Source organism: Telopea speciosissima, chromosome 4 (assembly GCF_018873765.1).
Source record: "Telopea speciosissima isolate NSW1024214 ecotype Mountain lineage chromosome 4, Tspe_v1, whole genome shotgun sequence".
Classification (NCBI taxonomy): domain Eukaryota; kingdom Viridiplantae; phylum Streptophyta; class Magnoliopsida; order Proteales; family Proteaceae; genus Telopea; species Telopea speciosissima.
The window spans coordinates 7,362,297-7,385,309 of record NC_057919.1 but is presented as its reverse complement, the minus strand read 5'-3'; the positions used below and the strand labels follow the sequence as shown (position 1 = coordinate 7,385,309).

At 38.5% G+C, this 23,013-nt stretch overlaps 4 protein-coding genes across 8 annotated transcripts; 2 read left to right on the top strand and 2 right to left on the bottom strand.

Moving 5' to 3' along the window:
* Positions 1 to 1,683: 1,683 nt before the first annotated feature.
* LOC122658115 (protein THYLAKOID ASSEMBLY 8-like, chloroplastic) lies at positions 1,684 to 13,532 on the bottom strand. 2 transcript variants are annotated; one of them, XM_043853012.1, is made up of 4 exons: positions 13,045 to 13,532; positions 11,187 to 11,596; positions 5,909 to 5,911; positions 1,684 to 1,695 (listed from the first exon to the last, which is right to left on the bottom strand). In XM_043853012.1, the coding sequence occupies exons 1-2, from the start codon at positions 13,438 to 13,440 to the stop codon at positions 11,192 to 11,194; spliced, it is 801 nt and encodes a 266-aa protein (XP_043708947.1). In that variant the 5' UTR covers positions 13,441 to 13,532; the 3' UTR covers positions 1,684 to 1,695; positions 5,909 to 5,911; positions 11,187 to 11,191. The 2 variants fall into 2 exon arrangements, with proteins under 2 accessions (XP_043708947.1, XP_043708946.1); XM_043853011.1 differs by lacking the exons at positions 1,684 to 1,695; positions 5,909 to 5,911 and having other exon boundaries at positions 10,507 to 11,596; positions 13,045 to 13,531.
* Positions 4,232 to 5,125, top strand: LOC122658117 (heavy metal-associated isoprenylated plant protein 45-like). The gene is made up of 3 exons (XM_043853015.1): positions 4,232 to 4,241; positions 4,489 to 4,561; positions 4,846 to 5,125. The coding sequence occupies exons 1-3, from the start codon at positions 4,236 to 4,238 to the stop codon at positions 5,043 to 5,045; spliced, it is 279 nt and encodes a 92-aa protein (XP_043708950.1). The 5' UTR covers positions 4,232 to 4,235; the 3' UTR covers positions 5,046 to 5,125.
* Positions 8,170 to 9,688, top strand: LOC122658116 (expansin-A20). Of its 2 annotated transcripts, none has more exons than XM_043853014.1 (3): positions 8,170 to 8,359; positions 8,519 to 8,834; positions 9,204 to 9,688. In XM_043853014.1, exons 1-3 carry the CDS (start codon positions 8,230 to 8,232, stop codon positions 9,505 to 9,507), a joined length of 750 nt encoding a protein of 249 aa, XP_043708949.1. In that variant the 5' UTR covers positions 8,170 to 8,229; the 3' UTR covers positions 9,508 to 9,688. The 2 variants fall into 2 exon arrangements, with proteins under 2 accessions (XP_043708949.1, XP_043708948.1); XM_043853013.1 differs by having other exon boundaries at positions 8,172 to 8,359; positions 8,516 to 8,834.
* Positions 13,533 to 15,587: 2,055 nt separating the features above from the next.
* Positions 15,588 to 22,539, bottom strand: LOC122658114 (AT-hook motif nuclear-localized protein 10-like). Of its 3 annotated transcripts, XM_043853008.1 has the most exons (6): positions 21,822 to 22,539; positions 20,762 to 20,814; positions 18,640 to 18,771; positions 16,670 to 16,733; positions 16,572 to 16,615; positions 15,588 to 16,050 (listed from the first exon to the last, which is right to left on the bottom strand). In XM_043853008.1, the coding sequence occupies exons 1-6, from the start codon at positions 22,315 to 22,317 to the stop codon at positions 15,811 to 15,813; spliced, it is 1,029 nt and encodes a 342-aa protein (XP_043708943.1). In that variant the 5' UTR covers positions 22,318 to 22,539; the 3' UTR covers positions 15,588 to 15,810. The 3 variants fall into 3 exon arrangements, with proteins under 3 accessions (XP_043708943.1, XP_043708942.1, XP_043708945.1); XM_043853007.1 differs by having other exon boundaries at positions 16,572 to 16,733; XM_043853010.1 differs by lacking the exon at positions 15,588 to 16,050 and adding an exon at positions 16,320 to 16,493 and having other exon boundaries at positions 16,549 to 16,733.
* Positions 22,540 to 23,013: the final 474 nt, after the last annotated feature.

The following is a 23,013-nucleotide window of genomic DNA, read 5'->3' as shown; positions in this document are numbered from 1 at the left end:
ACTTGATCAGTTGGAAGATAATATTGGTTTTCATATAATTTTTACTAAATCATTGGCTAGTAAAATCCAGATACCAACCTACTTTCCCTAACCTTAATGGTTTCAAAGATCTAAGCTTTGCTTCATTGCAATTGTTTAGAATGAACCAGGATTTCTTCTAAGCTTTCCATTTTCATGGTTTTTTTTTTTCTTTCTAAACCGTTTGTTCCTTGTCAAAGTTGGGAGAGTGTATGCTAATGGCTAGAACATTGATTTTTTTTTTTTTTTTTTTTTTTTTTGGGGTCTCATATTAAATATTAATAATCAATTTAATAATAATAATAATAATAATAATAATAATATACAAACAGGATATATTGAATTAAACTTTGAAATTTGATATACGGGTAATTTAGACCATTGCCTCTCTATCCCACGGTTGGAATAGACACATCATCAGTCCATGTGGAAGATGTGTCTAGTGATGTTAGAAAAGTAGCAGACCCTTGGGAGTTGTGACAATAATATATCGCATATATTTTTTTTTCCCTCTTTTGGTTTTACTTTTTCTGCTAAATGATCAAATTTGGCCATAGCAAAGTTGACCATGTAGGAAAAGAATTGGATGATTCACCATGGTTGGTTGTTAGAAAGAACTTATAATCAATTCAAGATACCCGCTAGCGGCCTAGCATGCTCATTACTTGAAAATTCAACCGATTCAATTTAAAACAGGCGGGACACTCTAATTCCTATATCTGAATTTTTATACTCAATATTCAATGGGGTCGGATATATGGATCCAAACGAAACAAAGTAAGGAAAACTGAAGTCTAAACAAAGAAGGGGGGATGAAGATATGGGGAATGAGATGAAAATAACAAAAAATGGAAAAAGGAAAATGTAAGAGGTAAGTAAGAGGAACTAGTCACAGCCCAGGAAATCAGGAGAATCTCAGCTAAATGGGTTATGCTACATGGATCCGTGCCCTCCGACAGACTCTATCCGAGATCATACTTGGTACAAGACATATTCTTTGTGAAATGCACTTTTGAACGCAGACATAATCTCAGCTAAAGTGGAGAGGTGCGTCCGGAATGTTGTGTGACCATCGTATTCTTTTAAAACGGAATATAAAATCCTATAAAATGGAATTAATGATGGGATGTAGACCTCTCGACTTCAACCATCCCACTTTAATTCTCTGTGAAATGCACCTCTCGACGCAGCTCAATATTGTAACTAAAAAAATTTCATGTAGTTAAATTTCATAAATGAAGGGAAAAGCTTCAAGGGAGAAGAATATGATAGATTTTCTTTAGAAAAATTCACAAAAGACTCATTGCATGTTTGGACTCTTATGGGGGAAAATCTTTTTGGCTGTCCGAAATCCCAATCGAAGAACTTAAACTATAAAATGGGAATTAATAATGGTATGATGGTGGTTATATATAATGTAACAAGAGGAAGGACCCTTCACACAAACCTTGTGATCATGTTATCTCTCCCTTACCTTCTAATCACCAATCTCTCTGAACCCACTTCTATAGCAACATATGTTGTTGATCTCTGAACCTTGAAATCAAATCCCAGCAGCTGAATCCATTTGCAGTAATGGACGGCACAAGAATCCACGGGGCAGCACTTTTGATCTTTTCTATTACATTCTCCCTGAACAGGGAATTGATGATGAAAAATCAAAGACAGCAATGTTTCCTGTGGATCCTTGCGCCTGCATCACTGCAAAAGAAAATTGCTGCAATACAGATGGATCGAGTTGGAGACATTAAAAGTGGGAATAGAAGGGGGTTAGTTAGAAGGTAAGTATAGCATGATTGGTTATGTGTGTGTGTGTGTGTGTTTTTTTTATCCAGATCTCATATATGTCTTTGTTTTTGTTCGGTCAATCAATCGATCGATCGATCCTATGGTTATAAGTATCGGTATCAGATCTTGTCCATATCGGGTGATTTGTAAAGGTTTTATACCTTGTCAATCTCGATATCATGTCGATATCAAATCGGTGACATGGTATGGACAAGCGGTAAAATGGTAAACAAAATCTACTTTTAAAGGAGGATCAAGGGCAAATTTGTCCAATGCTTCCTGTGGACCCTTCTTTCTTGAGTTCCATTATTAGTGGTGTTAATTTAAAACAAAAATTTTAACCTTAAACCTTTTTTTAACTTGACCTTCAAATCACATTTTAAAAATAAACTAACCCCCGTTTTTATGCAATTTGGCTCTCCTCCAGCCGTGGCGGGGAGCTGGAGGGTCCAGCTCAGCAAAATAAGGATAGTTTTGGTCATTTCACAGGTGGGACCCAAGTGGTCCCCTATGAAATGACCAAACCCCCTCTTTGTTTTTGGGTGTTTTTGTTAGGCTGGACTCTCCAGCTCCTGCCACGGGTGGAGGAGAACGAAATCCCTTTTTATGGGGCATTCGGCACCAAGAATCCAATAGGACAATGTCATGACAGGAAAATCACAATTGTTGCTATGAGAAGCTAAAACTTAATGTCATGGCCTTAGTCATTGCTAAGCCAACCGTACTTGCATTTATCAACTTACAAGCATTCTTATAGATTAACGACATTGTCTAATCCAATGGATCAAATTTATAGGCTAAGTGAGATTTGCCGTGGGCTTATGTAGTGGGCTATGACATTAAGCTTTGAATGGATATGTTGATAGTGATAGTTGAAAAGAGATACATCAAGGATTTGACACCATGAACTCATTGTTATTCTCACATTGGATCTTAATTTTTATGGGAAATTTTGAGCCCAAAGACTAATGCCTAATGGGCTTATATTGGGTTTAGATGTTTATCAAATTTTCTTGCTAAGGCCTGGCATAGCCTTTTTCATGTCGATTTTTCAAGCTTGTCTGATTGTTTAAAGCCACAAAAACCTCCTGAGCAGAAGAGAACAAGTAAAAAGATCATATAATAAACCTGGAAATGGAAGTATATATAGAACTATAGTAAAACATTAGCAGTAATAAGGATTTCTGGTTCTGGCTCTGGCTCTGGCTCTGGCTCTGGCATTTGGGTATATGGGGTATTGGGTATAGAATATAGATGGTAGGACCAGGACCCAGAAACGGTCTCAAAAGTGCAAAGATATTCAACTTCTTCGCCTTGATCCGACTTTTGAGAGAAGGAATTATAGAAGTTTAAGAACTGAGATCCTTATTCTTTGGGTGCAGTTGCAGAGGCAGTTTGGCCTTTGGATGGATTGTTCTTTGTAAAGCTTACAACAGTAGGCCAAGATATATTTATAGGTCCCACCAAAACATTCATTTTCTGGACGGACGAGCTGTTGTGATTCTGCCACGTGGATTAACTAATATGGCCAATCAAATGAAAAGGGTAGGCATTCTGCAACATCGATCCTTTGGCACTTTGGTCTGCTTTAATGGTGGAAGTCTGTGAAGTCAATTCTCCCTAAAACCTTTACTTTGCCACGTCAGTCAGTGCCACGGTGGATATATATATATATATATATATGCTGTCTGAAAGTGATGGAAACTAGAGTATCCAAAGAAATACCAAACTTGCTCTGCGGTTTAGTTCTTGAGAAGAAGGGATTTGTTTGCTTCTCTTTTTCTTTTTCTTTTTCTTTTTCTTTTTCATTCTCTTCCTTTTTTCTTCCTCTGGAGTTTGGAAAGATCACAGTTTTAACACAACATCTGGTGGGGTGGGTCTTTGATCTTACTGGACTATGAATCACCACCATCCCAATACATTTACATTTCTTTACCTTTACAGGTTGGTTTGTGCATCTGTGACAACTGGACTGTAATTTTGTCTCCATCTCTTTGATCCACTAAAAGCTAAGTTGGACCCGTCAAAGCCCATCATTTTTAGTACTTGAAACTCTCACAACATTGCTTTCCTCAGAAGAGAAACCTTGAAGCTTGAGCTCATAACCCCCCTTGGTATAACCGTTTCCTTGTCTTCTTCTTTTCATGTTTTTTTTTTTTTTTGGTTTGTCTGTTTCCCTTTATAAAAGCAAAGCAAAGCAAAGAGGTAGATTACTAAACCTAGCTTATGATGATCTCACTTTTGTGTTTATATATATTCCATCTTTTATCTTGTCCCCTTCTACTATATATACCCCACATAGACCCCCTTTGCTTCAATCCCTCCCTCATTCCAATTGCTCTAATCATTGTCTGTCTCCTCTTCATCTCTCTGTTTCTCGATCTCCTTTTAAACAATCTACAACTCATCTATAATTTATAAGGTCCTTCATGGAGGTAAGATTATTTTTAATAGTTCCTCACAAGGGTCTTCTCTTTCATCTTGTTTTCCTTTACTGGATATGGGATTAAAAGGGATAACTCTTGTTTTTCCTCTGCATTTCTTCTTGTTTCTTCTCCGGAAAGACAAGAAAAGACATGGCTGTAATTTGGAAATAACTTGTGTCAGAGGTGGCCGGGTGGTCATGTACTGTGATTTCTTTTCCCAATCATTTTCTAATGAGCATGAAAATCTACTTTGCAGACCGTGGAATTGAAGGTGGAGATGGTGGGGATACACGAGAAGAGATTGAGGAAGTGTTTGTCCAAAGTGAAGGGTATGATTCTTTACTTCGTTTAATTAGTTTTGCTTGCACCAAATAAAGAACTAATATTTTATGTGGCCGGGTTTATTAAGCAGTTTCACTCTTAATTAACCCTTTAGCCTTAAGCTAGATCTGATCAGAGTATGGAAGGGAGAGAGAGACCCTTTTAAGAAAGTGTCTATAGAATCTGCTTTCCTAGCTTATGAGTTCAGAGTCTGCAATGCATAAATCTAGCTAATCTTTCAAAAGTGGGTTTGATTAGAAAATAAATTTGCTTGTAATGTTTGATGATGCAGGAATAGAGAAGGTGGAAGTGGATGTGAGCAGTCAGAAGGTGGTGGTGACAGGGTACACTCATCGGAATAAAATACTTAAGGCATTGCGTAGAGCTGGTTTGAAAGCCGATTTTTGGTCTGCACAAAATGAACTCCTCAATGCTTATGCCAGTGTCAGCAGCTATGGAAGCTTGAGAATTAACAATTTTAATCTCTTCTAGTGTATTTCTCACTCTTCTACTATACCTTTTCCTCCTTTCTCCAAATTAATGATCATACATGAGGGGTTTTATTTTATTTTATTTTTTATATATTTTTTTGAAGGCCATGTATATCAACTGTACGTACCAGGTTATAAGAAGAAAAGTGAAAGGAAAAACAGTATTTCTCAAGTTTTCAACTGTACTTGTGTGGAATTGGTCATGCTCATGTTCTTTACCTTCATTTAACAACCATGTAACAAGTGATGAACAGTTATCCTATTGTACGCTCTTGGATTGTTGTGGTTAGTGTAACATCTCATTTATCACCTTAGAAACATGCATAGCAATGATGAATGGGTGTCATGTGATAATGTATGAAGCACAATTTTTAATTTTAAAAGTCTTAATGAATCCTCAAACGACATGAATGTGGAATCATTCCAATGAATTTTAAAAAATTAATTGAAAATTTATCAAAATGCTCTAGGAGAGCGACTGAGTCAAATGAAATGACTTGAAATCTTCCAAAGTTTCATGATTAGAGAAGTTTTATCATAAAAATTTATTGACCAAGTTTATTTTCAATTCAAAAGTACTCAAAAAGAGCTTACCAACACCAATTGAATTGTGAAATTTGAGAGTAACACGTCGCAGAAGGCGTGCCATGTCACCAGTCACCACTTATTCATCTTGCTTAAAAACCTTTTTTTTTTTTAACCTAATCAATGGGCCTATACTACGAAGGAGGGGGGGGAGGGAAGGCCCATAGACCAACAGAGAAAGGAGGAAGGCTCAGAGGCCAACATAAGAGGTGGGGTGGGGGGGAGGTCTAAGACTCGAGACTTGCCTATCGGTCGTTGCTTCGACAAGCAGCACCTAACCAACTGCACTCAGCAGTTGTTGGAGTCATGTTGGGTTGCCAATGGATCAAATTTGAACTGAATCCAATCTGAACTCGGTTTAATAAGGGCTTATGGAGTTACGGTCAAGGGTTTGATCCAATCCATTAGGTAATGATCCGGTAAATAAATGAATCAAATTTGGATATATATTAATCCGATCACAATATTTTTTTTCTTTTAATTTTTTTAACATTTTATATAGTAGTGTGTAATTTTAGAATCAGATCACCGTAGAGAATGGTCAGACCTACCTGTGTACCAAATTTGAGCATTAGATAAACTGCTAAATAACAGATACGAGTGGGATGTTTAGCTTGAGTTGGTAAAACAATTCCTTTGGTACCGCTAACTCACACTAAAGATATGAATCTCAAGGCCTCTGGACTTAATGGCCCATATATAAAACTTTTATCACATGAATTAAACCCAACCCAAAATAGAGTAAATTGTAAATGAAAAACCTTAACCCCCACATTCTCGATTAGGCCTGCAAGTTTGGCCCTGTCGGCCCGAACCCGCCCTGAGCCCGAACAGGGCCTGGGCTAAGATTTCTGGCCCTGAGTCAGGGTTGAGACCTCGGGCTTAGCTCGATCCTGATTTTTTACCCTTATTTTGGCCCTGAAGAAAATTCTTTATTTATTAAAAAATAGAAATTAGTATACATATAAACAAGTGCCTAGTATTCTTAGTAGTTTGTGGTCCATAAAAGCCTTGCTACCTGGTGGTCCTGGGTTCAAGCCTCCTCTTTCACATCTTTCTTACATTTGTTATTTTAATTTGTTTATTGCAGGGCCAGGGTCAGGGCCAATCAGGGTGGGCTTGGGCTGGGCTTGGCCCGACAGGGTCAGGGTTAAAGTCAGGGTATTTAGGCCCTGAGTCAAGGTCAGGGCGAGCCTGGGCCCAACTAAGGGAACTCATGGTTGGGCTAGGGTTTTAAAAAGCCCGGCCCAACCCGACCTTATTGCAGCCCTATTCTCGATCATCTAAATCGATCTAAATCAGTCAAACTTGGTAAATTTAATTCAGACCACGACACAGCCAAAGTCCATATTTTTTCCTCAAGGCTAGACTGAAACTTTTTTTTTTTTGGGGTCATTTCCCTTCAAAGGCCCATAGGCCACCAGGGGCTGAGGGTATTTGTTGGCGGGGCAGAGGAAAGGGGGTTAATAACAAGATGTACACATCTGATTGGGGGGAAAGTCGAACATATGACTTCTCCCTAAACATAGCCCAGCGCTCTACTGCATTGGCAGCCACCACCACTCAAAGAGATGCTTCCCCAATCATTCAACATTTTGGTTTAGTCACTCTATCATTCTATGTTTTTACATTCCTCCAACCCCCCTGGCCCCTGCGCAATGGTCTGAACGGGAGCATCCTCTTAACTCCCATAGATCATTTGGCATTTTTAATTTTGGGGTCTGAACTAATGGAAAGACATATAGCAAATGGTTGGTACTTGGTACATTGTAGAATAGTCCCAGGAGGTCATGGGTTCAATTCTCTTGTCCAAACCCTAAAATCGACCATTCAAATCTGAAAACTAAATGGTCTGATTCCAAAATAGAGTTGGGTCACTGGAGCGTCCAAAATCAGGATCAATCATGGCTGATTCCAATCCAAATTCGATTCAACTGATCTGATTTCTGTATTTAAAGCAGTGAGCAGTGCATGTGATATTTTACATGAGCAGTACCTGGGTTCAATTCATGGAGCTAAAAAGACTTCGAATTCCGTCAAAAGTGTCAATGCTTAATCCTTCTTTTTTCCACCCATTGCGATACCTTTCACTCCCACTTTCCTGATCTTCTTCATTAAAGTCTACTCTTTGCTTCTTCTCAAAAGACGCGCCCCCAGCTAAACAACGTTTTAGATTAGAAGAATACAAAGTAATTAAAGAAGGCACCGTAACCCGTCATTAGCAATGCCACGGCCACCAAGGCCATTCCTTAAACCCTAAAACCCTGATTCGTATCCCCAGAAAGAAAAAACACATCGAGCCAAATGTAGGCGTCAATATTTCTTGACTCTTCGTTTTATTTGTCCCCATTGTTCTTGTTCATTTGTTATAATCTAGGGGAAATTCTTCCCCACTCCCCAAAATAATAGAATAAAATCTCAGAGCCCTTGTAACCCTACCTCACTCTCGAGGCTCATCCCCAATGTTAAATGTAGTTTTGGCAGTTCTTTTTCAGTTTTTCTTCCTCTCTGCTCCACCACAATACCCATGGAGAATATAAGTTCATAACCATCTCCCCTTCTTAAAACCTATCGCTACTCAGATCCTCTCTCTCTCTCCAATGGGTATTTTCCAGACCACACTTCTGTACTTTGTTTTGTCAAATATTGGCTCAATAACTGCTAGGCAAGAAGAATGGAAGTCTGCTACTGCAACATACTCCAAAGAAACAAATGGGTCAATCATCACAGGTACTTCTCTATGAAAGGTTTCTAGTCACACCTATGGGGTATTTTTTCCTGTGTTCTAGTTCTAAAACTAGGTTTGAAGAGTAGAATTCACCCCCTAAAACTAGGTTTGAAGAGAGCTTTTGTCTTCACATTGTGTTGTGTGCTGGGTTGTTGCAGAAGGTGCTTGTGGTTACGGGGACCTTCACAAGAAAAGCTATGGGAAGTACAGTGCTGGAGTAAGTAGCATGTTATTCAACAGAGGGCGTACCTGTGGGGGTTGCTTCGAACTGAGATGTGTCGACCATATCCGCTGGTGCTTGCAAGGGAGCCCTTCTGTTTTCGTTACCGCCACAGATTTCTGTCCACCAAATTATGGACTTCCATCAGACTACGGTGGCTGGTGCAATTTCCCACAAGAGCACTTCGAGATGTCTGAGGCAGCTTTTGCTGAAATAGCAGTTACAAAAGCTGATATCGTCCCAGTACAGTATAGAAGGTAAGCCTCTTGCCTCTCCGTTTCTGCACCAGAAATCAAACACCCTACATGACCAATGTGACTGAGCAGGGCCAAGCTGAAATCAGGAGCCCAGGCCTGAACTAACTTCTGATCAGCATGGTCCTCTCAATCTAAGCTAGCATAGCTCGCTTTTAGGCTTTGCGACTGACCAAGAACAGGCTGGACCTTATTGCCAACCTCTCCAACAAGTTAGCAAACCAAGCAATGGGTAGGGAAAGAAGTTGATTTCCACTATATTTCCTCAATGTTGTACAAACCTCATACTTGGAGCCCTCCAGCCATTCCTTTATCAACTCTTTATGGTTCAAATTGAGCAACTAAAGTGAAGGGAATCAATGTTGCATGTAGGGTGAATTGCGTGAGGAATGGAGGATTGAGATTCACAGTCAGTGGGAGTTCCTACTTCTATCAAGTCCTGATTACCAATGTTGGGTTGGATGGCGAGGTGGTTGCAGTGAAAGTAAAAGGATCAAAGACGGGGTGGCTTCCAATGGTAAGGAACTGGGGCCAAAATTGGCAATGTAACATAAACCTTGGAGGGCAGCCTCTATCTTTCGAGGTGACAATCAGCAGTGGAAGGACAGTTTCATCTTACAATGTAGCTCCAGCAAATTGGCAGTTCGGTCAGACATTTGAAGGGAAACAGTTCTAAGAGAGCTGAAAAAGCTTCAAAACCACAAATGGGTGAGTTTGGGGGTTTGATAGAAACTGTATAATGAGAGAAGCTCAAAATGAGTTTACCAGTACTTGGAATATTGGGATCCTGAAACTTTCAAACGCATTATTACCTTATTCAAAAAAAGGAGAAAGAAAAAGTGGTGCCCATATTTATAGATTCACAGAGTTTTGATTCACCCTAAAGCACAGAGTCATCTCACAAGCCCCTGAAATTGTCTAAGAAAGCAAAACAAACTTTTAACTACAAAAGAAAGTTAAAGACATGAAAGACTTTCGTCCCATTTCAGTCTCCTTTGAAACGTATGCTTATTGAGAAGAAAAAAAAAAAGAATATTGATAGATACTGCCATTCAAAAGGAGAAACTATTTGTTCTACATCTTTTTTTTTGGTTAATCAGCTTTGCTCTGGCTTTAATCTGTTTGACTGGAAATGGTTATGTTGCTGGAAAAAAAGGAAAAAGGAAGAAAGCTAACATAAAATTACATTAAAATACATGATGAAAGATCAATTGAAATTTCAGTTCACTGTGTACCATAACCCATTTAGCAGAAAAATAAAAGGTTCAAGTACAATTAGGCAGTTTTGGTTAACCAGTATGTTACACGGGTAATAATCAACAGAAGTTGTTTATATCTGTTATTCATAAAACATAAAAATAAAAACAACTTCTGAAGGTTCTCTACATATTATATGCTTAAGCAGTATCAACAACTTCCGATTACCTTGTTTCCTTATGAGCAAGTATAAATATGGATCCAGGTTTGACTATCTGTGATCTGTGGATGAAGAATGGTATTTGAGCTACATTTTGCCACTTCCCAGTTATGCATGTCATCTTCCAATTTTATGGTGTAAGAATACTCCTTGTCTGCTTCCATTTAAGTTGTAACATTAGTAACAATAAATATATATTAAAAAATTAAAAAAAAATTAAAAAGACAGAAAGAAATAGTGGTCCCATGAACCAGAGTCTAGAGATAACATTAATCAGGTTGTCAGAATCTTCCAGTAAATTACAGTGGACTATAATCATATGTAATTTCTACCAGAATAAGAATTTGATAAATTGAACACCTGGGATTGAAAAATGGCTGGCAGATGAATTAACATGATGTCAAGCCAACAGACAACACATAGACTCCTGCTCTGCGATCATTTTGCTATATCTGATGCTGCTTTCAGTATTTTCTCGCTTGTTTTGGAATATGTTCATCATTTACAAGCAGAACGGAAGAAAGTGAAAGAAACTTTCAGGCAAGCAGTGACTAATCTAAGATGTGGCCAACTGGATGGCATTTAGGGGAAAAACTAGAGTCTTGCCATAATGAAAGACAACCATGAAATACTGTCTCATTGAGCTGAAACACGTAACAGAGTAGTTGCTCTCACAAAGACAAAACCAACAGTACACAAGGGAATATGACCCAATAAGTATTTATCTGTATATTGTGCTTTAATCCATCGCCAAAAAATGATCACAGATATTATGGGAAACTTCGGCTTCAATCCTTTGCCGATGTAGGTGCCATGCCTTTGAAAATATGGTTTATCATTCAACCAATGCCAGTATTTATTGTAATGAGGCCTTTACTCCAGGTAATAGTACGCTCCAGGGATTTCCTCTTCCTCAGAGATAATAATGTGACAATTGCTACAATTAATTAGAACTCAATGTCAAGTCTTGCTTCTCTTCCAGGAACTCCAGAGATCCACCAAAATGCTTCTCAGCTTCCTTCCTTACAATAGCAGAAAGAGTTGTTTCTCCCTTCAACTCTAACTCATCGATCAAAATTCTAAAGGTTGACTTATCTGGTTCACACCCCACTGCTTTCATTAAATGAAAACAATCCATCACAAGCCTGGTAGTGCCAAACTCAATCAAAGTTTTCAACAGAGCAGTGAATCCCTCAGTATCAGCGTCTAAACTACTTTCCATTTTGAGATACAAAAAAAGACGTTCAACCATTTCAAGCATCCCATTGCTTGCCAACACATTAATCATATCAGCATACAACAGCACCTGAGGCTTATACCAGTACTCCTTCTGAACTTCTTGAAAAACCTAAATCATGAAATGATATTGAGCAAACGATTTTAAGCCTTCCATGCATGCTGTTGGTTAAAGTCACAAAAAAAAAAATCGGAAAAAAAAAAAATAGTCATGAATTTCTACAGGAATTGCTACAACTTTGAAACTGAAAAAAGTATAAAAAAACAGAGCAATTAGCAAGTTAAATACAGTAAAACAAATGTCAGTCTTCATGCATATATTGGCTACCGTGACATAGACAAAGAAATAGACCCTAAAGGGATATTTTACATGTGCCACCACAGAACCGACAAAGAAAGAGAAACCAAGCAATTAGTAACTTTGACACGGTAAGACATCAAAACCATGTAAACATTACTTCTTTTTTTTTTTTTGCAGGGGGGGGGGGGGGGGGGGGGGGGGAGACTTCATGGTAAAATCATCAGCTGCAATCAAATTTCTGGTAACTATGTTTTCTGCTAGGTATGCTTTCACTCAGATGAGATCATTGTTTCAGAAGAATAAAGTTCCAATTTAATTCACAATGCACTCCTCTCCGATTCTCTCCTCTAGCAACTATTAGAAGAGGGGGAGGGGGAGGGAAGGTCCATAAGAACTACCTCTACAACACAGTAGTATATCTTGAAATGTAGTGAAACTCAGATAACTGGGTAGACAAAAGGAGTCCGAATACCTCAAAAAGCTATAGACATGTTATGCCGAGACTGGAAAGTGGAAAAGTCATACAAGTTTGTGAAGATAACTTCTTATTATCAGTCAAAGCATGAGCTTAAAGCTGCTGCATTCAAGTTAGAGAGGGAAGGAGACTATAACAGTCCTCATGGGTCAATGGCCATTTAAGTGATGTGTAAAATGAGTTTGGATACTACCATAGAACCAAAAGAAAACTTGAAATTACTGAATGACATGGACTTTCATCAATTAGTCAGCTGTGCAAGAAGTTTCAATTGTTTAACACAAAATAGCCACAGAGAATAAATTGTTCCAGCATGAACTCTCCAAGAGCACTCTTAAGCACAAAAGCAGGAAACATACATAAAATATGTCAATTGGAGGGGGGGGGGGGGGGAAGGAAAAAAGGTTCCCACAATCATAGATTGACGAAGAATACTTTTTACATTGGTTTTGGTCTGATGAATGAAGAAAAATACATGGCAAGAACTTAATTTTAAAGGCGCAGCTCTTCAAGAAAACTCAGAAACCATAAAATCTAAGCAACTGGCAAGAACGGCAGCAATCAGAAGGAACTATAGTGTCATGTTTACTGCCAGAAGAGCGAATTATATGGTATAAAGAAACAAATCCTAGGTAATCAATAAGAAGTCGAACTTCGAAATCACGAACAACATCTCCATAGTTGCTATTTCAATTAGGTCGGATAAGTAGGTAAAAAGTGTCGAAAATTGGGAATATCAAATTAGCAAACGCGATCATGGACCGGCAAGGAATCAAAAACAGACCTTAAGTGCCAAAAGAGGTTCGTTCTGCCTCAGTAGCTCCCGAAGAACAGCCATTAGATCAAATTTCAACAATCGCCTCACCTTGTATTCCATCTCTCGCTCCAGGGAATTGATATCTTTCTTAGCTCGTTTCAATGCTTGCACAGTCTGAATAGCTTCGATGCTGAGGTTCCTCCCTCTCTGTAAGGGCTTACGATTCTTGCTTCTGTCTCTCATGGTGATGACTCCTACCCTGCCCTTAGACTTAGAGATTGCCAATTGCAGCGTAGGCGCTCTCTTCGTAGCTATGTTAGTAATAGCTTCCACAATCCGGAGACTTCCATGGATATTCACGGCGCAGGTTTGAGAGCTGTAGAGCATCGGCTCAGACGGAATGCGACTCGCATACGAATGCATCGACTATTATCTCTCGCGCGCGAATCTTCGAGTCTTACTACTCGTTATCCAATCTTCCCCGCCTCCTATGGCCTTCCATTCCTCCGTCAAAACTCAAAAGTTGAAATTAAGCAGATAAATGAATGGATGAAGTGACCAAATCTCACCTTCACTCTCAGCTTGACGCACTCCTGGATTCCCGACCAGTGGCGACCAGTGGAAGAGCCGATAGCGGCTATAACCACTTGCACTACAATGTTAGGGGCACCTGGGGATGTAAACGGATCAGATACGGATCCGGTGTGATCGGATTTGAATATTCCCTACCTAGATACGGATGCAAATTGAATTCGGATTTTTGACTATCTATTTACATCTCTAACTTGTGTAACCCAGATCTTCCTCCCTCCAACGGATGCGATTCATTCTCAATCTAGGTTTTATTCTCATAATTCTCATTTTCTCATTCTTTAGAACCTGTTGAATCTTCAAAAACCCATATCCCTAAACAAATATAGATGCAAATTAAATTTGGATTTTTAGGTACCCCGATTTACATCCCTATGTAGACTCTCTTAGCTTCATAGGGTATCTCACTTCCATGGCCCACCCAAGGATTTAAAAATCAGAATCAGACGAATTGGCATAGGCTAAACCTTATTCTGCCATTCCACAGCGTGCAATACTTTAGGTTTTTAAGCCAAAAAAAGAACCAACTGTTCAAATTCTGATACCAAATGTTAAATACTTGATCGATAATTTAAAAACGTGAAGAACATTAAATCTAACTTTTTAACCTAATGCTAGACTGATTCAATACATTCATTATAGTCGTTATCGAAATCTAAAGTTATATAAACATATCTCAGTATCAATCTATCTTTATTTATAGAGAGAGATCAAAATCTCTGTAAAATTAAAAAAATCATCTAGACATGTATTTGACCAAAATCTGGATTTTTATTGGATTCGGATTCAGGATTTTGAATTCAGACAACCACTTACAGGCTGGCCAGAATTAACCGTTGACATAGAAACTCTAAAGCCCCTGAGTATAAAAAATGGTTCAAGGCTTTCAAGTTTCAACTTTGAACAAGCACCCTACCGAGGCTTCCTCCTCGAATTGGGAGGGAGGTGCAAAAGAGGGAAGAGCTCGTTCCCATAACAAATATCAGGTACGATCACTAACTTCAATGCTTTACGCTTAGAATTGCTTTCTTATGAGACTATTGTGAACCCATCGATGCCCATACGCAACGGCTGGGCTCTGGTTGGTTCTTAGGATCCTTACCAGGAACCCTTCCTAGTGCTAGGGTTCCTCTTAAGAGCAATGGCCCCTCCCAGTGCCGGGTATCATATACTTCTGCTAGGCTGATAAATGACAAGAGTCCCCAAGTGCTATGATTGCTCATTATGTGTTCAAAAAATCTATAATTTGTTCATGTTTTCATATGTCCAAATCGTTCCTGGTCAATTCCAGTCTGGATTGGAATCAATCAGGATTGGTGAAAACAAAAACTTTCCCTAACATTCTAACCCTAATTTTCAGATAAGGATCAGATTGGCCAATCCTTATTCTCAAAACAATTGTTGCCTTGTGCTTTCATTGCCACTTGTGTTGATTTCCTTTCAATAGAACTCAGTTAATTCCCACAACCTCACGGCTGAGCATATCATTTTCAGATATCTTGCTCCTGGCTCAACGAAATCTATTTAGGATTACATATAGAAACTTTTATAATCATATTATGCAATTTATTAAAGAGATTCTTTTATTATTTACTGATTTATGCTTTTAAAATGTAATCTTTATTTTCCTCTTTAAATCGAAGGGATGTGGTTATGAAGTACATAACTAGATTTGAAATGTAGTACATAACTAGATTTGAAATGTTTTGAGAGTTAAATATACTATCCAAAGTTCACATTTTAGTTTTGTGTTAACATCATTTCCTCCAACCAGAAACAGCCTAAAGGTTTGGCCAAAATAAAAATAAGATGCTGAGGTTGATTATAAGAGGGTCAACCATGCTGCAAGAGTAGCACATGAAATAAAATAAGAATCAAAGAAGACAAGCCGGACCAAGCGCATACAATGACTATGAGAGACAATCACAATCTTTCTATTCTAAAAGTTATCAAATTAAACACACAGGCTACAATGCTGGGGGGAAGCACAGTGATTCACTACCTGTCATGTGCTTCCGGATCAGCTGGGTTGAGCCTGGAAAGTCACCAGCAATCCTTCCTCAGCGCACCTAAATTACAGAAGATGGGAACAAGGCTGATATAGATTACAAATGGGTCTCTTAGACTAGGGATTAGATAAAAACCATGGGAGCCAATGCCTACTACACCGGGATAAGCCCATTGCTGTGAGATTCTATTGTTCTACTTCCATGGCATGTTAGCCATGCCTTGCGGGTGGCTGTTATTGCATGCGCCTGTACTTTGGTTGAGAGGGCTTCCAGGACCACCTGAGGATTCACTCAAGGTCCCCCGTGACTGTGGGCTACCTGCTCCTGCAGCCCCACCACCAGGAGTAAGCTTTGGTGGTGCAGAAGAAGGTTCTGATTGGTTCGTCGATTTTGATTCTTTACGGCCATCTGCAATAAAACTACCTACAACCACCTGCAGGTAAAACAGGAAACTGTATCAGGTGTTGCGGAACAAACATAAACATGAGAATGGGTGGCCTGTTCAGCACAAGCCATAAGATCCTAGTAAAAAATTGTGTAAACAAATCACAAGACCAATAAATTCCATGCACTGAAAAGAAAATCACCTTTTTCTTGACCCTTTTAAATCTTTAGGAGGGAAAATGACTACTAGTTCCTATGAGCCTTCACACAGTTTTGGGCTGAAATGTTAAGAGGGCAGTAAGCCACTGTCTATGTAGCTAATTCAGGGGATAGTGGGATACTATGATCCTGAAACCAAGGGGTCTCTCAGACTGAAGAGGTGCTACAATATGGTTGAACAAAAAAATTGTTCCAGTTTCTTAATTTAGAGACTCGAACAAGGATAATAAAACAGAACAAAAGGGCAGCACAAGGAGTGCTCAACTCACCAATCTACAAATGATCAATTTCCCTTGGGTGTCTAACAAAATAGGATAAAAGGTATAATTTAGGCATAGGATGAAGACAGACCTGAACAGGAGATGCTGCTGTTAGAAGTCCAGCCACACCACCACCTAAAACACGACCGTCTGGACCTGCTAGGGACACGCTCAATCCACCAGTTCTACTGCGTTGACCACCACTCTCTGAGAGCAGGAAGGAACCAGAAAGGGACAGGATTTCAAATCGTCCCTGCACAGGCAATATACAAGAGAGCTTCAGCAAGAGAGAATTACCACCTGTAAAATCACACTGAACCCTGTACATTCTTTTTCTTAAGGCTCTGTTGTTTTCAGTAAAAAAAATATTTTCAACGAAAAATTTCCAGCAAAACCTTATTTTTTACACATATACCTGATAATTTTCCTTTTTATGTGTTTTCAACTGGAACCAAACAGGGACTGAAAGGAGGGAAAAAGAAAATAAAGGCCATAAACAACACAACCAGTGTTAGAATCCTATAATGGATAAGCAATGGGTTAGCTTCCATCACTATACTGACACTGAACCCTATTAACAGGGCAGGGCCCCACAAGGCAACAAAGTAAACAGGACAGGGCACTGCCGCGCAGTTCTGGGTATGGCAGACTGGACCAACACATATAAAGCATGCCCTAACCAATGGGAGAGGTGCAGAGCAAGCCCCGTGTTTGACTCATCCCATTGCCATTTTTCTCAATAATTAGAAATACTGGCCGAGTTTTAACACACCCCCCCCCCCCCCAAAAAAAAAAAAAATTACTGGCTGAGTGCACAAATTTGCGTTTAGAAAAATTCAATAATAATGAAAAGAGAAAATAATCTGGTAATAAAGGCATTTTCAAACATATAAATACATCCCAAATTGATTTGGTACAATTGTACAACTTAATTACTAACTCTTAATGAACTGCTAGCTTAACTGGCAAAAGAACAGCTAAACGTAAACCAGAAACCATCTGTGCATGACAATTGCCTGGGTGAGGTACTTGTTAATCTACTTTAAGATTCCTCAGACAACAAAACATCTCTTCAGATCCTGTTTAAACTACCAAAATTCTAATCCTTGGCCTTCATCCTGCTTTTATACATTCAATATAAAAGAAGAGAAAAGGAAGTCCACGACACCAGCATACAGATTCCTTTATACGCCCACTCACATTCCACCCATGGGACCCACACTCTCTCTCCACATTAAATGCCTCTTATTGGATGGTTCATCACCCACAACGCCTAATGGTGGGAAACTGCACCCTTGGCATCATGGGTAACCTCTTCCCTAAAACCAAAAAAAAAAACATTTGAAAGGAAAAAGAAAAGGATAAGCACTAAATCTCACAAACAAAATAAATACTAGTTCAAAGATTTTCTGCATCACTATCCTATTTGAAAGGTTCAGAAACCATATTGAAAGGTCTTCTGGAGATTTTAGCACTCTCAACAAATTCATGTATCATGCAACATTTAGCAATAAGAACTAAAATATTCACATGGCTCAATGAATTACTAGATCATATAATAACTTGGCCTTTTTAGGATTTTGGTTTCTCTTAACCAACTAAGAGTTTAATATTTAATTGATCCCACGTATCAACAAGAAATAACATGTTGAAATGGCACTATAATTATAGTTCTAAACAATACCTTCCCTCAGTCTCCATTCCCTGGGTTTTTCCTATTTGTCAACACCCAAACCAGCTAAAATTCAAACTGATAAATGAGGTAATTGAGCACGGATTACAACTTTTGGCTATCATGTTGGACATTGTCCACTTCTGTGTGTGTGTGTGTTTGTCAGGGTCACTGGCCTTTGCTCTATAATTCCAGGACCTAAGCTTAAAAGGCTAGAAAAATCAATTAATCGAAGAAGAGAAAAACTAAAGGTGCAATTCCATTTGTAATAATATGAGATTGGGTTGCCCTCTTCGTACACAAGTTCCTTTGTTCCGGTGTCCCTGTTCATTTATTTGTATGGATGTCTGCATTACTGAAACCCCTAAACCCCACCCCCTCACACCTGCTAAAAATGGCAGATTTCAACTTATCTTTCCAGTTGACGAAACTTCACAGGTCATAATTATCAGGCAAGGTAGGCATGACAGTAATTAATGACACAAACCTCGTAAGTCACAGTTCCACCAGATGTTGCTGCTTGACGAAGTGTTACATTTGATATAGCACCATTTGCTGAAAGAATGCAAACAGCCCGTGGACCATGGTGGGAGAATGACATTATTTTTGACGACACATCCTGAAAAGCAAAACCACAGTATAAACTTCGGCAGATGAAAAGTAAATATAAATAGGACACAAAACACCCCTAGATCATTTAAATAACTTCCAAGTACAAGCCAGAATACTTAGAGGCATCATCACAATAAGTGGAAACAGTCAATACAAAATCCTAACATTTTGATATTAGCAATAAATGAGATCAGTTTATTTGAATAAAGTTTATGTTTCTTTAAATACCCAATGATTTTTTCCAGCTTTTCCTAAAAATTTTGTCCAAACTAGGATTATGCACATCAATATTGCCCATATTAATAACAAAATCCGAGGATAGTTCATCACGGTGAAAATAAGGCATGTCTCAAACCAATTGGTTATTTCAGTCAACAACTGTATGTCGAGATGCAGAGATGCCCTGTTCTTGTCCAGGACAAAAGGAATAACACATTCTGCTTTTCGGAGAAGAGCAATGGATTTATTATTCTGAACTAAGGTTTTTATACATGTATTTGAACAAAAGGCTTCTTCTTTCCTTAGCAAACAAAAAGATGCCTTGGCCACCAGAAACGACAATATTACAACCTGAGTGAGCACAGCAGCAAATAAACCTCAAAAGTTACATTCATGAGCTTTGGATATCAACAAATATGACAGGAAAAGGTTTCGAAGAGCCAAACAGGCTTCTCTCAACACTCAACCCACTTTTAGCCATATGAAGGGTTAAAATAGTCAAACAAGTCCATTCATCTGAAGAAATCTCTACAGTGGCATGTGTACAATTCCAACTCCGCACTAAAGATTAAAATCCCCCCCCCCCTGCTTTTCTTTATGGAGAAAGTAGAGGCCACATATAAGGCTAGAAAAACAAACCTCCCTTGGTCAAGTGGAAAATAATTCTGTTTCACTGTAATGGCATTTAGTGCCTATCTTGTAAACTTTTTCACTAATTGACTCAATTTTAAGGCACTTCCCCTTCTTGTATAGGGCTAAATTTTGACAAGTGTGATGGGTATATATATAGTATTAAATGTAGGGGTAAAAAGGGGATTGGAACGGCATTTAATGCATGTCCTATTTGAAAACTCTTTTTCACCCCTGCATTAAATATTGGATTTAGTAACTTTTAGGAATAAAATAAGGGGCAAAAAAGTAAGGTTACAATCTTGTTGTAACCAACCTTGGTTACAACAAGATTCTGCATTGCGTTTTACGAAGTAGGTCAAACCAACTGTTGGATGGGTACTATCCCATTGGATCAGACATATGTCAAGTTTGGGTTCCATCTCTATCATATGGCCCACCACATATTGAATTTCTACCTTGCATTTTCAAACATTAAACAGAAAATTTCAAGATTGACTTTTCGACCATCATTTTTTTTTTTTTTTTGGATAAATTTTTTTCAAACATTTTCCGTAGCTTTATATTGCCACCTAAGAAGATGCATTTGGGTTGAAAATTACTGGATGGATAGATAATAAAATGGACAACAATGTCCACCAATTAAACTACCAAGTGGCAGATATCTTCGGCTGTGTTGAGAGCCTTTCCTCAATGAACCATGAAGGAAACATTGCAGATCAATTGAGATTGCGAAAGGAAGCAATTTATATAACAAGAACACCCAGACAAGGAAATTAACTGATAGATGTACACACGTGCTAAGAGAAGAAGATTACATTGCAGAATCTACTTGTCCTAAACAAATACCCACATATGGAATCACAACAATAATTCTTGTACTTGAACAAAACAAGAACTTAATTTTACTTATCAAAGGAGGAAAAAAAAAGAAACTTTAACCTTTCTCAAAAACCACCTTTTTTGCATCTTGTAAACTCTTCACAACAGCATGTACAACTAATTACACCATACGGTAACAGCAATTGATGCCAATTTCACCACACTCACAATTACTACCAAAAGTACGCTTGGGTTGAAATTTTATACGGGAATCAAGCAAACATTTAGTTTAAATGACAGAAAAAGAGAAGAAAAGGAAGGCACACCTCTCCAGCCTTTACTGTGATAACATGTGGTGTAAATCCAATCCCTGCCGATCCTGCAAGCGAAGCACATGATAAGAAATTGAAAACAAAACTTGCAAATTAAATAAGAGAACCAATCAGCAGCCAAAAACACATTGGTCACGGTGCACGAATCAAACCAATATTTTCTGTGGATTCAACTGGTTTACTGAAATTCATTGAAAATTATTACAATGATACTACCAAACTGACATGAGTATTTCTAATCTCACCAAATTGAATGAAACTTATAGAAAGAGTGATTGACCTCACAGACAAATGATCACAAAAAATGATGATAATCATAACATTAGTATTAAATATCTCAAGTCTCATTTGTTACAGGGAAAAGAACAAGCAGTTTTCTATTTAAATAGAATTTATCAAAATTATTAGCACAACATAACCAAATTTAATAAAATAAAAAAATTTAAAACACAAAAACTTCTTAAGAAAATGAATTGCAAATCCCTCTAGAAAATATTTTACTACCGCGATGGTAAATCAACCTGAATTTACCATTTTTTTTTTTTTTGGATAAAATTGCATACCACTAACAGGGGAATACAAGAATTTTTTTAATTGGGGGGGGGGGGGTGAAAGGGGAATACAAGAACTGAACACCTCAAGAGAATCAAATAATAATATTAACTACCAAGGGCATATAGGTACTTTCACAGATAAAATTTATGGAATCAAATCTAACACAGTGATCCCAAGTGTGGCAATACCAAATTGCCTTCTTTTCCCTTTTACACAGTGATATACTCATCTACCCCCTATTTGTCGTCAGACCACCGACCGGAACCCAAACTAATGACCACCTCAAGGTTCTCAGGAGGACACATTGAAACTTGAAAGACCCAGGTCGCCCGGGCATTGAAATAAGAAAATGTTGCAGCGAGATCCTCAACTCTACTATAGAAATAAAAAGTTAAAAAACCAAAATACGTGAACTGCAGGAGCATAAAAAACAATCAAACAAAATCATAAGATGAATAAACTAAATCAAAAACATATACTTGATAAACAAAGAAGTTACCAAGTGCACTCATCTGCTGCTTCTTGCTAGAGCCTGGTGGGCGACCCCTTGCCTTCTTCATTGAGGACGGCGAGGAGGCAGCAGCGGTACCAGTGGTGGTGGCTGTAGAAGGAGAAGAGAACCCACCGGAGGGGACAGCAGGCGTCGTAGGCGTCAATGCAAGTGCCATGGTGCCGCCAGGACCATATTTCCGGGGCCTCCCTCGCTTCCGCTTCATCGGCTCGCCCATGTTCATATTAAGACCGTGCTGAACAATTGCGCCGGTTGTACCATCACCGCCACCACCACCAGCACTACCAGTAGCAGCAGCTCCACTGCTTGGTTGAAAAATTGTTGGAGAGGTATTGAGAGGTTTGTAGACTGCAGTACCATCGGAACTGAACGCTAATCGCATGTTGGCTATCCCCGAAGGTTGAGAAGGTGCAGGACTTTTCTGGAGACCGACGCCGAAAGATTCTCTAGCCGACATGATTCCCGGCTCAGATCCGGACATCATGTATAACAATTCGATAACCCTTTATACCATAAACCCCTTAAATTATCATAAAACGCAAGAACCTACAGATTAAACCATTTAGAAATCCTACAAGCTTTTACAGCACCTGTCGGAAACTGAAACGAGAAGAAATTAAAGTCGAAATTTTTGGATACTGAAACAAAAAGCTGAGATTTTGCTCTGACACCTGAAAATCATCACGTTGAAGCGAGATAATTACTACAAACACCAACTGCAATGAGAAATTCCAGATAAAAAAAAAATTCAAAAAGCTTTGAGCCAAAGTTTTAAACACTCAGTACACTCTGAACAGACATAAACCCCAGTCTGGGAAAAACTGTGCTTCACCAGCCTAAGATTCGAGTACAACCAGGGAACTCAACAGCAGAAATCCGAACAAAGTTTCTTACAGAAAACAAGAACATTAACCTAGGTGAAGTGAAACTCGAAGAAGACTAACTAAGTTTAGAGGTAAAAAACCTAATTTAGCAGGGGAAAAAAAGAGGATTTTTCCAAATCCAAGCGAAGATCCAGAAACAAAAATAATAAAGCAACAAAATTCAGAACTCTATCACTAAAACTCTGTCCCTCCACAGAAATCAGTTCTCCAAGTTCCTTCTTTTTTGGATTTTTACCTGCATTAAAAATTATAAAAAAAAAAATATCAAAAAAGCAGCAAAAATCATGAAAATTAGA

What these genes read in the sequence shown, in the direction of transcription:
- LOC122658117 (XM_043853015.1), top strand. An exon ending in GTGTTTGTCCAAAGTGAAGG is followed by an intron (nt 4,562 to 4,845) that starts GTATGATTCTTT and finishes TTGATGATGCAG; the next exon opens with GAATAGAGAAGGTGGAAGTG.
- LOC122658116 (XM_043853013.1), top strand. Translation starts at nt 8,230, where the DNA reads ATGGGTATTTTCCAGACCACACTTCTGTACTTTGTTTTGTCAAATATT. An exon ending in AAATGGGTCAATCATCACAG is followed by an intron (nt 8,360 to 8,515) that starts GTACTTCTCTAT and finishes GGGTTGTTGCAG; the next exon opens with AAGGTGCTTGTGGTTACGGG. An exon ending in GTCCCAGTACAGTATAGAAG is followed by an intron (nt 8,835 to 9,203) that starts GTAAGCCTCTTG and finishes TGTTGCATGTAG; the next exon opens with GGTGAATTGCGTGAGGAATG.
- LOC122658115 (XM_043853012.1), bottom strand. Translation starts at nt 13,440, where the DNA reads ATGCATTCGTATGCGAGTCGCATTCCGTCTGAGCCGATGCTCTACAGC. An exon ending in AACCTCTTTTGGCACTTAAG is followed by an intron (nt 11,597 to 13,044) that starts GTCTGTTTTTGA and finishes TTCATGATTTAG; the next exon opens with GTTTTTCAAGAAGTTCAGAA.
- LOC122658114 (XM_043853007.1), bottom strand. Translation starts at nt 22,317, where the DNA reads ATGATGTCCGGATCTGAGCCGGGAATCATGTCGGCTAGAGAATCTTTC. An exon ending in GCAGCAGATGAGTGCACTTG is followed by an intron (nt 20,815 to 21,821) that starts GTAACTTCTTTG and finishes CTTCGCTTGCAG; the next exon opens with GATCGGCAGGGATTGGATTT. An exon ending in TCACAGTAAAGGCTGGAGAG is followed by an intron (nt 18,772 to 20,761) that starts GTGTGCCTTCCT and finishes TTTGCTTTTCAG; the next exon opens with GATGTGTCGTCAAAAATAAT.